Source organism: Pelodiscus sinensis, chromosome 6 (assembly GCF_049634645.1).
Source record: "Pelodiscus sinensis isolate JC-2024 chromosome 6, ASM4963464v1, whole genome shotgun sequence".
In the NCBI taxonomy this organism is placed as follows: Eukaryota; Metazoa; Chordata; order Testudines; family Trionychidae; genus Pelodiscus; species Pelodiscus sinensis.
Window position 1 is genome coordinate 33,774,532 of NC_134716.1, and position 14,358 is coordinate 33,788,889.

The following is a 14,358-nucleotide window of genomic DNA, read 5'->3' on the forward strand; positions in this document are numbered from 1 at the left end:
ACATTTTGTGGAACAATATTATTTTGCATTAGACAATTTCATAACTTAAATTCGGCTTTCCTCAAAGTGGTCATTTTCCTGTTGAAACATACAATATTTTAAAATATTGCATGTTTTAAATGCAAAAGTATTCATTGGAATGATGTTCAATTCTGAACTTTCAAAAAAATCAGAACCACCAGAGTAAAAGAGCCTCATATTAAAAACAGTACAAATGGTAAGTTTAAAAGTCTTTCACTAAATGAAACACAAAGTCCTCAAATTATACTTCTCACATATCACCGCAGGGTTTCTGCACACTTACTACCAGTGCAGAAGAGCAACTGTTTTGGCAACACTTAAGTGGGAAAAGGGAAGAATGATGTTTGTTTAGATATACCAAGTTTTCTCCTCACCTGCTTTCCCTCCAACCCACATTGTCATACCCATCTACATCTGTCTATTGTACTGTGGGCATAAATTCAGAAACATGTTAAAAATGGAACATAACAGTTGATTGAAGCGTATGGCTTGTTTTGCCATTACACACCTCCATCCTGTATGACTATTGAGTGCACTGTAGCATCCGAATTCAGACGAAACAAATCATCCTTTTTGATGACAACTCTCTTTCCAGTATCTTGTCCAGGGTCCCAATTCTGAAGGCGAGGGTTCTGATCGGGACAATTCTCTGCAATATAATAGTCAAGCCAATTAAAAATACCACACACAAACACATTATGCTAAGACACTGCCATATACAGTACATTAGCAGGAATGTCAAAAAACATAAGGCAGAGGTTCTCCTCCCCTCTACAAGAACATGAAAGTCTCATTCATTAGGAACAAGTTGTTACAGCCATAAGATTAGGATTATTTTTCTAATTACTGTAGGTGGAATGGCATCAGAAATCCTGAGTGACTGTTTCTTTTTGTTGTTTTCCTAAATCTATTACAGAGGTCAAACTTACACAGCAAAATCAGACTCAGCTTTAGTAAAAGGAATGTAGTCTTGCTCTTAAACTGAACCACCTAGTACACCAAGAGCATTACAAAAATTCTCCTGCCAAAAAAAAAAAAAAAAAACCATCTGCCATTTAGATACCAAGGTAATTAGGTGAGGTTACAAAAAAACCACAGAATTCTGTACTCTCAACAGTTGGGTTAAGATTGTTCAAAAGCTGCCAACTACAGCAGTAGCAACCTGCTTCCTCATACAATATGAATATGGAGGTGAGTAGACAGAGAGCTAGGAAACACTCTCTAAAGCAGCTGGAAAAAAGGAGAAAATGTGTGAGAGAGGGGCAGGGGAGGGCAAACAACAGATGCCAAGACTAACAGTCCAGTACCCTGCGTTAGAACAATGGTTGGATGGTTTCATGTCAATGGAATTAATCCACATTGCCTCTGAAGGAGAAGTGATCAGGATCTCTCAATTTAGCTTCAGAAAATAAAGGGGCATACAAACAGACAATTGTAAACATCCCTATCTAAGGAAATGGGATCACCACTCTGTAATGAAATAGTAACGATTCCTCTCTTCTTTAACGTAATTGTTAGCATTTCTGATTTATATTTTTCAATATATTTAGCACCATACTCTCATTTCAACTCTTTTCTATAGTGAATTTGTATCAAAATCTTTTTCACTGGAGCCAAGATTTGACTTAGAAAAGGAAGATTAAGTAAATATGTAAATACTTGGCCAGAAGACACTTAAGTAATAATATAAATTCTACAAGGAAACAAAGAACGGAAACATCATGGCTAGAGACAATTGTTTAGGATTGTCCAAAGTAGTGATGATATAAAACTCAACAAATGAATCTCAGATAAATAGCAGGATGCATTTCCTTAATAGTTATAACAAATAAACTGATGATTTTTCTCCAAAGGAAATGGAAGTTCCATTATTTCAGGATTAGATTGTACAAAGCTGTAGCAAACATACATTTCCCTTTGGTGCCCCCAAGCAACGTAATAAGATGAACTAATAAGTAGAGATATTAGCTAGGAGGTAATAGAATAGTTGAGTAATCACATGAATTTTTAGTGGTTAGTCGACTATTCTATAGTCCCTGGGAGCAGGGCCGGCAGCCAGTGTACCCCAGCCCCACTCCCACGGAGCTCCCTACCACCCTTGCTGCTGCCACTGCCTCCCTGCAGGCCCCCTCCCAACCCCTCTCCCCCTTGCCTGTGATAGAGGCAGCAGTGCAGGGTGGGGGGGGGGGAATGAAGAGAGACAGAGGTTGCACCACGGAGCCAATGCTGGGGGGAACTGGCAAAGGCAACAAAGGAGGCAGGGGGAAATGCAAGTAGCCAACCAATAAGCCTAGGCTTATCAGTTAATCGGATAGTCAACTACTCCTTTACATCCCTACTAATGAGACAATAACTTTATGATAAGTTCTATGAAAAGCTCTATGAAGTACAAGGCTAAGGACAGTAGATTCAGTGTAGTGATAGGAAGGAGGGAGATAAGAAAGCAATTCTAAAACTGAATGTTTTAGGGATTTCCAGTAAATTAAACTGACAAAAGATACGAACATCAGATGCACAAAATTAAGTTTCTCTAACATACATTTGCTTTTTCTTTTCTTTTCTTTTTTTTTTTAAACACCCACAGAATGTGCATCTCTGTTCCTTGATGATGAAGCTTAGAGTTTCACAGCAGTAAGTGCACTGAAAATCTTCCTTGATATAACAACTGAATAGGCTTCAGAGGAGAGAGGGATAAAACACCCAGCATTCATTATATAATATACTTCCCTCCAAAATTATCAGTAATGTTTTAATGCAGATATGCTTTTCATTATACATTCCTGCTTTTCAACTATTTGCAACTTTGCCAAACTAACCATTCAGTCTGAACATTTTCCATGCTGGGTGGCCTATGTTCCCTCTGAGCTGCAGGAGAGTGGTTGCACAGCTGCCTAGTAAGCCCCATACAGGGCTCAGGACCATCCAGCCTCTTCCCAAATACACAACAGAAATATTTGAGCATTTCTGTCTTTTGTGCATCATTACTGACAATTTTATCACACCTATCCAGTCATGGATCTATAGCACTATTAACATTTCATTTGTTCCCAGTTATTTAAAAAAAAAATTCTCCTCCTTGCTGTCCCTCACCCTAGGGACCATGTAGTTTTGATGGATATCCTTAGCTCCTCTTATAAATCATGTGGTTCTAGAATTGTTAACATCCGGTCTATCAACTTCCTCTTTTTTACCTATGTGTTAAAAACAGTTAAACAAAGTATGTGTGTTCAACAGATAAATATCAATATATTTAGCATTAATACTGATGCTTGTTAAACTATATTTATAGAGAGTTTAACTAGTAGTAAGAATTCATTTATACAAGAACTTACCATCTGGTGCATATTTTGAAGATATTCCCAGGATAATTGCCAGTGCAACAAAAAATGAAAAGCTAGAAATGGCAAAGCAAATGAGAGTGTTTTTGTGTCTTTTCTTTCTACTGGCTTCTGCTTGACGGCACTGTTCCTCTGGTGAGGGGGCAAATGCTGCATGGGCTTCTTGTCCTGCAGATGTAAATTTGGCTGAAGTTTGGCTCTTTGGACGTGGTGGTGGACGAAGAGGAACAATTTTCCCTGGAACATAGCCAGAAGATCGATGACTGCTCCCATTCTGAGGCTGATGGAAAACAGGGGAACTCCCCCTGGGATCAATGGCTTGCATGTTATAAGGTCACTAAAGCCGGGGGTGGGAAGGGAAGAAGAGAGAAAGAATGAATATATGAACAATCAGATAGTTTAGGCAATGTGTGTTTCATGATTAGATGCATCTCTCTCTACTATCATTATTTATACTGTATCGATAGTATAATAGCTAGAATTTATTTGCCCTAACAGTTCAAAAAATTAGTGCATAAATGAAGTAAAACTTTATTAACAAAAATTGCTACAGAGAATAGTGGGATATAATACACCACTGACAATTTCACAACATTTAAATACAGTAATTGTTGATGGTAAAGTATGCAAACACCACTAATTTTTTGAATTACTTTTTTGTGTGCAATTTTGTGATTAAAAGATAACTGGTTAAACAGTAAGCCAGCTATGTCAGCATAAACTCCACAATAGTTATGCTGAGAATGCCTAAATATATTTCTACACTATGCAGAAACTGAATAAACTCTTCATTGTTTCCCTTCAATAAGTGAAACAAGACTTAAAAACAACCACCAAGAAATTCCCTTCACTTCATGGTTTAAACATTAAAAAAGCCCCTTTTCATTTAACACGTGCATTCAGACATGCCACATTTACACCCATTCCACCTTCCTCTGATGCAATTGTGATAATATGTATAATCAATGTAAGGACAGAGATTCTGAATGCCCTAATTTTTACTTACAGCATGACTTTGTTGTTAGGAAAGGTGTGTCTGGAATGGTTTTACAAGCAGATGACCTGCATCCTGTTAAGCAGGTCTGGTGATGCATCTCTTTGCCAAGCTGCGTGGGTTGTGAGACAAAGTTTGGGAGTTGTATGACCTCCCCAGACCTTTTCACTTATCACCCAACACAGAACAGGTTTTTTGTTGCAGTTGCTAGCAACCCTCTCTGTGAGGGAGCAAGTAACAAAGACCCATTAAAAATATGATTTCCAAACTCACATCATTCTTGCCAGGAGTTCAGACCTGACATCTTAATTCATGGTTTGCTATACAAGAGACATAATTTGCACTATATTTCAATGTTTTGTCTAATATTTATTGCAAGCAAAACTCTGCAAATCAGGATGTATCCCATGAAAATTTCTAGTAGTGGGATATTTGAGAAAGCTGAGTGAATTGAATATAAGTGAAGCTTTATCTATTAACGACTGTTTAGTAACACACATTAAATAACAGATGAAGGATAGAAATAAGAACCTACAAACAAATGAGACAAAGACTCTTTATTCTTCTCCACTAACAAAGATGTCCTAAACTATGTATTCTAAAATGTCAGGCACACTGAGGAAGAGAAATAACAATGGTAATATTATTCTGAGAAATAGCTGAAAACTTGGTCTCTTATGCTGCAAAGCTGTTTCAGGGTGAGAAAGACCCTTGTTACTGAACAGACTGAATTGCTATTTTATAGGAGACAATGTATTTCCAGATGTACACATAATGAAAGCTAAAAGCATTGAAACATTAGCTAGAGAAGGAACAGCGGAGGGCAGAGCACAAATCCTCTAGAGACTGTCCTAGTGATCCTTGCACCTGCTCCTTATGGCAAATGGGCTTTTCAACATTCCTCCCTTTATTTTTTCATAGCTGTTTCCCCAAACTCATTTACCTAATCCCCATGCCCAGATTTACTGTCTACTGTTTCATGAGCATTTGAAGAATGGCTCTATTTTACCATATGTGCATTTTAAACTTAACTACTAGAAGACTTCTAAGTAAAATCTGAATCAATATTTTATTAAGAAAAATCCACATGTAATCCTCAAGTCAAAATACTTTGGAGCCTCAGTCATCTTTTCAAAAAGCAGCACTTACTGCAAATTGGACTTAACAGTAGATATCCTCTAGTTAGTACAATACTTCTGACTAAACAGATGGGTAACATTTTTAGTGCAGACTCATATGAAACTGGTCTGACAATTTTCAGATATAGGAATAACACTTAACTCTGAAGATGAAATGCCTGAATTTATAACACTCAAAAACAAAATGTTTCAAATAATGCAGAAAAAAATATGTAAGTGTTGGAAAATAATTCATTTCAGAAGTTTAAAAAAATTCTGGAGGAAAGCAATGCTGAAATTCAAGTATATTCAGAAAGCTAATTTTAATGCTTACTTGAAAATATCTTTGTTATTTGTAAAAAGTTTCAACATTTTTCAATTAAAGACAAGTGGTTATGTTCTTTCAGGCAGAAGTGCCAACTTCCCTTCTAGCCAGCGGATGTTCAACCCCATCCTCTGCCCCCACTCTACTCCTTCTCCCAAGTCCTCACATCACCTCTTCCCACTCCTGTGCCACCCCCATTCCAGCCCTTCTTTCGAGCCCCCACATCTTCTACTCTTTCCCTCGTGGAGGACCCCAATCATCACAGAACAGCTATTTCCTGGCAAGCAGAAGGTCCTGGGAGGGAGGGGGAGAAGTGGGTCAGTGAGGCCACTGGTGGGCAAGAGGTGCTGGAGGAAAGGAGGGCAGAGTAGGAGCTTTGTTACCAGTGGGTTCTGAATGCTTGCTAATTTTTCCCCGCGAGTGCTCCAGCTCCACAGCACCTATGGAGTTGGTGTCGATGCTTCCAGAGCCATCTGGGAACAAGATGCCTGCAGAACCAGGCATCCCATCCCCCAAAATTCAATTTGAAACACTACAATGTATGAGGTCTTGTACAATCAACGAGTTTACAGTTCATCCCTGCTCGTTCCTCTTTGCCATAGAAAAGTTATTTAAACATTGTGCATTTCCCTTTTCATTTTTTTTAAATGCGGTGACAAATGGTTTTTCAATTCTAATAATTTTATATCAACGAATTTATGCTACTTTTGGTACTAAAGTGAGCTATCACATTTGAAATTGTTGGCTTTATTATTCATTTATGTTTTATGAATTATTTTAAAACAGTAGCGAGGTTAAAATGTGTTTAATTATGTAATCGTGTAACCACTGAAAAATTATGTGGTTACACACGGACAGTGGGGGCAGGCATCTACATCACAATTGAACAGCCCAACAGCACAATCCTGGTAAGCCCGAGTAATCTGGCATGGACCAGCCTCAGGTGTTTAATTGCAGCATAGACATACCAATAAATACTATGGCCCGGTGCACAATATAGCTGTACATTTGCATATTTAGTGTAAGACACAGCCCAAGTCTGTATCTGCAAAATATTAAGTAGACATTTTCCTGCCAGCTTCTGTTCTGCATTTTTTGATTCACCTACCATTTTTTGATTCACACTCCACATCAAACATGTTTCACCCTTAATGAGGATTCACTGGTCTCCCTTCAGCAGACCCTGTATCACCACAATTACAATGGAAGAATGCAAAACAAAAGAGGGGTCCTTTGCAATTCATAGCAGCAATGACAACAGCCAGAGCTATAAACACAGGAGTCAGGGAAAGCCAGGAAGGGTTTTATCTCAGCATTCTGAACAACACAGAAGGAGGAGCTTTGTATAAAGAGTTTCATGCTGTAGCCATCTACTCTTGATGGTGCAGCTCTTACTAGTACTAGAGTCCTCTGCTACAATTCCAATTAGTTTTATTCACTGGTTATATTTATTTTTTGTGGTTAATTTTTGGAATTATTTCAGTACAAGTGAAAGTTATCAAATAATTGTGGTCAATTATAACAGCTACATTAAAGTTCAGAATTCACTATAAATCAGCCATGTAATTTAGGGGGTCCTGTGCTACACTGTACCTTGCATGGAGAAATTCTCAAAATTATACTCCTGTCCCCCCACAAAAGAGAGCTTAACATTTTAGGACCTATATTCACTGCTGCATTAAGCACATGCCTAAATACCACTCAAGGAATCAATAAGTATATGCTTAATGGTCATTACTTTTAAGCACTTGCTTAAGAGCAGTTCAGAATATGAATGTTTTCCTAAATTGGAAACCTAAAGAACCAATTAGTTTCTTTTCCTAGCTGTCAGAACAGTACTTTCTCTACTTCACAGGGGAAAGAAAAAAAACCTTGCAAATATGTAAGTCGCTATTCTAGTAGTCAGAATTACAAGCAGTTAACAGGACCTATAGGAAAAAAATTTTTTACCATAAAAACAAGGATGGGTCTAAAAGGAAGAGGCCTATTTTCAGTAGTGCTGAGTGCCTACAACTGCTATTGGCATAACTAGCAATTGTAGATGCTTGACAGCTTAGACGCTCATGCCATGCTTATTTCAATGATTAAAATTACACATTTAAATTCATACTTCGGCAGCAAACACTGTATTAGCACCCTTTAAATAAAGAGATTAAAGAATCTATTCTGGGAACTGGGTCTGATGCTAGTCAAAATAAGGAGCTAAGTCCTCTTCTCACTTTGATTGATTATCCTGGGTGAACACTTGGGCTATGTCTACTCTACAAGGTTTGTGTGTAAAAAGAGGCAGAATATCCACACTTCAAGTGCATTTTTGTGCAAAAAAACCCAAACCAAAACAGTAAATCGACAGGACAGAGGACTTTTGCCAGTAGAGTTATTCCTCTCCCCACGAGGAATAACTCCTTTGTGCGCTATAGATCTTGTGCAAAAAGGCATGTGTGGACGCTCCACAGGGGTTTCTTGTGCAAAAAGTTTGCTCAAGTCATTTAAAAAGATGCTAATACTATTGCTCTTGGCTATGAAACATTACAATTTCTGTTCATGAACTTCTCACACATAGTGTAACCTCAAACTGAATTCAGAAAGAAAAAGAAAAAAAGGACATCAAAGAGGGCATCTCTCTCATGTAACGTAATACTTGCACTGGTAACCGCAGTTTTCTTGGCATATAATCATGCAACAGTAACTACAGTTTTTTTGGCATATGACCATGCACTTGTTTGCTATGGGTCTATAAAGTTAAAAGGTAGAGATGGAAATCCAAACTGTAAGAGAGGTGGAGGGAGATGAACAAAAGGATGTGAAGTGGCTCATAACTAAACAGAGAAGTCTAATACAGTAAACTTCCGATAATCCGGCACCTTTAGGACACAGGGGGTGCCGGATTATCAGATATGCCGGACTATCAGAAGGGCGGGCTATGAGGGGTCTGAAGTGGGGTGGGAGGGGATGCCACCCCAGACCCCTCATAGCCCCTGCCTTACGATAGTCCAGTCTGCCCCAGGCGTCCCTGATTCAGCCGCTGCTGGTCAGTTTCAGCAGCAGCTGAATCAGGGATGCCTGCAATAAGAGCAGCTGGGGTGCTGCCGGGTTGGTCCCGCAGCGCTGAGGGGCAGCACTACGGCACCAACCCAGCAGCACTCCAGCTGCTCTTGGGGACACCTGGGACAGAGCAGCTGGGGTACTGCCCGGTTGGTCCTGTAGCGCTGCCCCTCGGGGCTGCGGGACCAACCCGGCAGCACCCCAGCTGCTTTTGGGGATGCCTGGGGCAGAGCAGCTGGAGTGCTGCTGGGTTGGTCCCGCAGCGCCGTCCTTTGGCGCTGCGAGACCAACCCGGCAGCACTCCAGCTGCTCTGCCCCAGGCGTCCCCAAAAGCAGCTGGGGTGCTGCCGGGTTGGTCCCGCAGCCCCGAGGAGCAGCGCTACGGGACCAACCCGGCAGCACCCCAGCTGCTCTGCTCCCGGCTTCCCCGATTCAGCTGCTGGTCAGTTTCAGCTGCTGCTGAAACGGAAGCCTGTCCGGCTGCCCCAGCACTTCCGGGTTCCTGATGGTGCCGGACCAGCAGGAGTCCCGGAGCATTGGATGCCGGACTAATGGAGTTTTACTGTACGTTAAACAGGAAGCAAAGGTAATTTTCTGAAAATTTGACATGTACAAGTTTACCTGCCTAGAACCTAGTTATCGGCTATCATAGGGATTTTATTCCACAAAAGATAAAACAAAAACAATAATCTTTGCGAACTTCTCAGATGCGTCAAAATCCCAATTCAGCAAATTACTTAAGCACATTCTTAACTTCCAACATGTGAGTAATCCCAGTGAAGTCAGGTTAAGCACATTTAAGTGCAAGTATGTGTGCCTGAGAAGGAAACATTTCTCTCTGACATTTCTAATTCCTAAATTGTCTACAGATATAATGACATACTGTTTAATAGGAACCTATACTTATTTACCCAGATTGATGAAAGCAAGGAAAGGAAAATCCAAGCAAGGGGGGGAAAAAAAACCACTTATGCTGCATGCATATGGAAAAGAAATGACACGGACTGCAGAAAAAAAAAGTATTATTCATAAATTAGAAAAACCTTGCTGGGTTTCGTAATATGTAAAGTTACCATGAATATTTGATGTCATTCTATTTACTGACTACAATTTAAGATTGTTTATTCCCATACCCCAGATGGTGATATTAGAAAGTCAGATGAAATAGAGAGGTGTAGAATCTCAATAAGATTTTTTTAATGTGAGTCAATAAATCCAGACTATTTGAAGGCTCAAAAGATCTCACTTTTTGAAAGCTATCAGTAAATTGATAAGATGATGGCATTCAGAAGACAGATTTACATTTATTAGCCCTGGTCTACACTACATACAGTTGGGGCGACATAAGTTTTTTGTCTAGACATACCCTTGAAATAGACACATTTTATAAGTGCCTGTATACAAATGCTAAATGTCTAAATACTAAAATGGGTAAACATCAGTGTAGGACATTAAAAGAAGATATTCATATAACGGATATAATAGAAGTATTATGGAATGGTAATAATCCATTGGGACACATTGACACCAGTATTCTTGCTTAATTTAGGTATAGTCCAAACCTAAATTTAAGCAAGTAAATAGCCCCATTGAAATCAACAGAACCATTCATGCATTTAAAAGTACGTATATAAGCATTTTGTTGGATCACAGCCCTAAATATCCCCTGGTGGAAGATACTACAGAAGTGCAAAGCAGTATAGAATGCTGACCTTCTCTGAACAGCTAATACAAAAAAAGGGTCATGAGAAATTATAGTTATAAATAGTTCAAAAGAATGAAACTCAAGGAGTTCAGGTATCCAGACAACTCAGGACCTACTAACTTTGAAGAACATGTTTTACAAGCAGTGATGACACTTTTAGAAGAGAAGACATGGTTCTGGTACTTTTTGGGTGGCTCTAATGCATTCAAAGTCAGAGGTTGATCAGATGACTTATCTGGTGCATATGGCTTACATAAGAATTGGCCTTATAACAATCTCATGTATTATGTGCGACATTCAGTAAAATCCAGTGGATAGATCAAGTAAAGTGTCAAACTCATTCAGAAGAGAGGACCAGAGCTCATGTTCAAGTATGATCCAGGGGCTGGAATATTAAAAAAAAAAAAAAAAAAAAAAAAAAAAAAAAAAAAGATCCCTCAAACCATGACAGACTTCCCCCTTAAATCAGATAGAGGTTTACAAAGAGATCATAGGGAGAATACAGATTTTACATGGTTACCAAAATATTATTTATTCAGTATCACTCACCAACAGAACCCACTTATGGTTCTTTCTTCTTTCTCCATCTGTCCCTGTTTGCTATAGCTCCTGTTTTCCCCTGTATTTTCAAGAAGCCATTCCCAAACCACATGTTTCAAGGACTTCACTCCCGCTCTCTTTCCCAATCTTTCTGCTAAAATAGTCAGAAACTAAATAGCTAATTTTGGCATTTAAGTATCATCGCTGGGATTTAGAGCTATCACTCGAGTGAGATTAATAAAATCAAGGGAGTTAGCCTGAATCAATGACTCAGTTGGTCTGCTGACTTCGGCAGATGTCACTGCAGCCTTTACCCTTTGGCTGGGTCTACACTGGCCCCTTGAATTTCCGGAAAAGCACTGACTATTTACTGTAAAATCATCAGTGCTTTTCCGGAAAAACTATGCTGCTCCCGTTCGGGCAAGTCCTTTTCCAGAAAACTGTTCCGGAAAAGGGCCAGTGTAGACAGCACAGATTTCTTTTCCACAAAAAAGCCCCGATCGCGAAAATGACGATCGGGGCTTTTTTGCGGAAAAGCGCATCTACATTGGCACAGACGCTTTTCCGGAAAAAGTGCTTTTCCGGAAAAGCATCCTGCCAATGTAGACGTGCTTTTCCCGGAAATACTTATAACGGAAAACTGTTCCGTTTTAAGCATTACTGGAAGAGGGTGTCAGTGTAGACGTAGCCTTTGCTTATTTTGTCAGGATCTCTCTACAGCCATGAGGACTAGATTTTTTTTGTAAATGCTTAGGTCCTGCATAATCTGAACACATCACACAGGCCACGTAGATCCATAATGTGCAATATCCTATGAATTCTGTACACTTGAATCACTAAAAATGGAGATAGACTATTTTTCCTTCTATTGTTTTATCTTTTTGTAACCCATTCTCTAGGAATATTAGAGACAAGAAAAATGTCGTGTAACAAATCAGAAAGGAAAGGAAAGGAAAGGAAAGGAAAGGAAAGGAAAGGAAAGGAAAGGAAAGGAAAGGAAAGGAAAGGAAAGGAAAGGAAAGGAAAGGAAAGGAAAGGAAAGGAAAGGAAAGGAAAGGAAAGGAAAGGAAAGGAAAGGAAAGGAAAGGAAAGCCTTCATTAGATGTTTAAACATTTTAAAAACAAGTTTCGAATCGACAGTTAAGTTTTCATTCTGCCAAGATAACAGCAGAATCTAAAAACAGTATTCTGCATTATCCTGGCACATTCTATTTGAGGAACAAAAAGTACCTGCATACATTAGTCAAGTAGGTCCGTCAGTATCCCATGGACACACGGTAGTTAGTATTTTTCCACATGACTATAGTTTTTCTAGTTTATCATGTGCGTCAAAGTTAGAGGGAACTGCTAGTCTTCCACTTTGTCGGCTTGCTTTTCAATTGAGACTAGGACAGGTATGTAACAGCAAAGTTTATTTAAAATTCCAAGGTTATTTTGAATATTCTCCTCACAGTACAGCTTGGACATCTCTGGTAGGACACCTGGGGGATCTGACCAGTCCCAAACGAGGAAATTTTCCAGATCAGGGGAGGTCCCCTTTAGGGATGTTAAATATCTGTTAACTGAATAGTCAATTAACCTCATGAATTCTTATCAGTTACTTGACTATTGAGGTGGGGCCAGCAGCCAGTGCGCTCCAGCCCCATGCCCGAAGAGCCTCCTGCCATTCCATGCTGCTGCCTCTGATAAACACAGGGTGGCAGCAGCCCTGGCCAAGGAAGTGGATCTGAGCTCCTGGACCCGGTGCGAGCCAGAACTGAGCTGGGCTGCCTGCCCACCTGATTCTTAATACACTTTAAATGCAGAGCCACTTTAAATGCAGGGGTATGTCTTGGACCCAGCGCAAGCCAGGACTATTTTGAACTGTCTGGCCGCCCAGCTCCTAATATACTTTAAACGCAGCAGGGTAGGTCCCAGAACTGGTACAAGCCAGGACTGAACTAGGTCGCTGGCCAGCCTGCTAAAACATTTACTGGCAACGGGATGGGAGGAAATACATGTAGTCTATAGCATTAGCCTATAAGTTTTTGCTTATCGGTTAATCGACTACACTATTACATCCCTAGTCCCCTGGTACCAGCCACCTAGACCACCTCCCCTCCTTGCTGCCAACCCCAGTCACTACCACCACCACCACCACCACCCTCACCGGGCTGCCATGACTCACCTCTCTTGCTAGGCTGCTACGTCCCTGACCCTGCTATTGGGGCTGCCACGTCCCTGGCTCTGATACCGGGGCTCTGGCCCCTGTCCCAGTCCTGCTGCCGTCAGCTCTGCCAGGCTCCCAGCCCAGCAGGACTCCCAACCAGGACTCCCTGGTCCAGGAGCATCCATGGTCCCGCTGGACCATAAACGTTGCCAGACAAGAGAGTCCAGGTTTTGGGAGGTCCAACGTGTATTGTATTAATCTTCCCCCAAAACACATGTTTTCTTTAAGCCCTACAACTATCTTGCAATTCCTCTCCCAATATTAGTTAGCAAGATATTTAAATGAATCCCAGTCTATAACAGATACATTAGAGATCCTTGAACTGTGGGTCAGGACCCTGAAGTAGATCGCCGGAGACCGTTCTATTGGGATCATCAAGACTGGCTTAGACTTGTTGGAGTCCGAAGTTGAAGTCAGAGCCCTCCCACTTGGGACCGAAGCTGAAGCCCAGTGGCTTTAGCTCTGGGCAACAGGGTTCAGGTTACAGCCACTTACCTGGGACCAAAGCCCTTTCTTCCTCCCTAACCTGGGGCAGCAGGGCTCGAGTGGCTTCAGGCTTCAATCCCCCCTCCTAAGGTCATGCAGTAATTTTTGTTGTCAGAAGGGGATCATTGTGCAATGAAGTTTGAGAACTCTAGACATAGTTATTAAATGATCCTAATGTCCTTGCTAAAAAGGCTCTTTCCAAATCAATCTGCTTTTTTAAGTAGAGCTAAGTTGGTTATATACTTCTTCCTCAAGTTACGTTTGGGAGGAATCATCAGTAACATGGCATTTTGCTTATCCCAGATACTGTATGGAATGAATAAGTGTGGTGCTCTCTTGAGGTATAGCACAACAACTTCCAGTTGAGCCAATGGGAGATGTAGTCAGAACAGGTGTTGACTTTCGGGATGCATGCCTGCGCACAGCAGTACTTCCAGCCCACATTAGTAGCTCTGATTCATAGCTGGGGACCAGCATTATAAAAGACATGCTAGTTGGACTCTACCAGAGCTTCAGGTTTTAATCACATACCTGACAGAGCAGCCCTCAGAGTCTCAGCAACACACCATCTATCCAT

At 40.6% G+C, this 14,358-nt stretch overlaps 1 protein-coding gene across 5 annotated transcripts in view; it reads right to left on the reverse strand.

The window, feature by feature from the left end:
• CEMIP2 (cell migration inducing hyaluronidase 2) overlaps positions 1-14,358 on the reverse strand; it is an 87,074-nt gene that overhangs the window by 46,387 nt on the left and 26,329 nt on the right. For all 5 annotated transcript variants that reach the window (XM_075931705.1, XM_006137830.4, XM_006137832.4 and 2 more), the window contains exons 2-3: positions 3,354-3,696; positions 530-670 (exon numbers count right to left, since the gene is read on the reverse strand). In XM_075931705.1, the coding sequence (XP_075787820.1) occupies positions 530-670; positions 3,354-3,684 (472 nt within the window). In that variant the 5' untranslated portion in view covers positions 3,685-3,696. The remainder of the gene's footprint in view (positions 1-529; positions 671-3,353; positions 3,697-14,358) is intronic.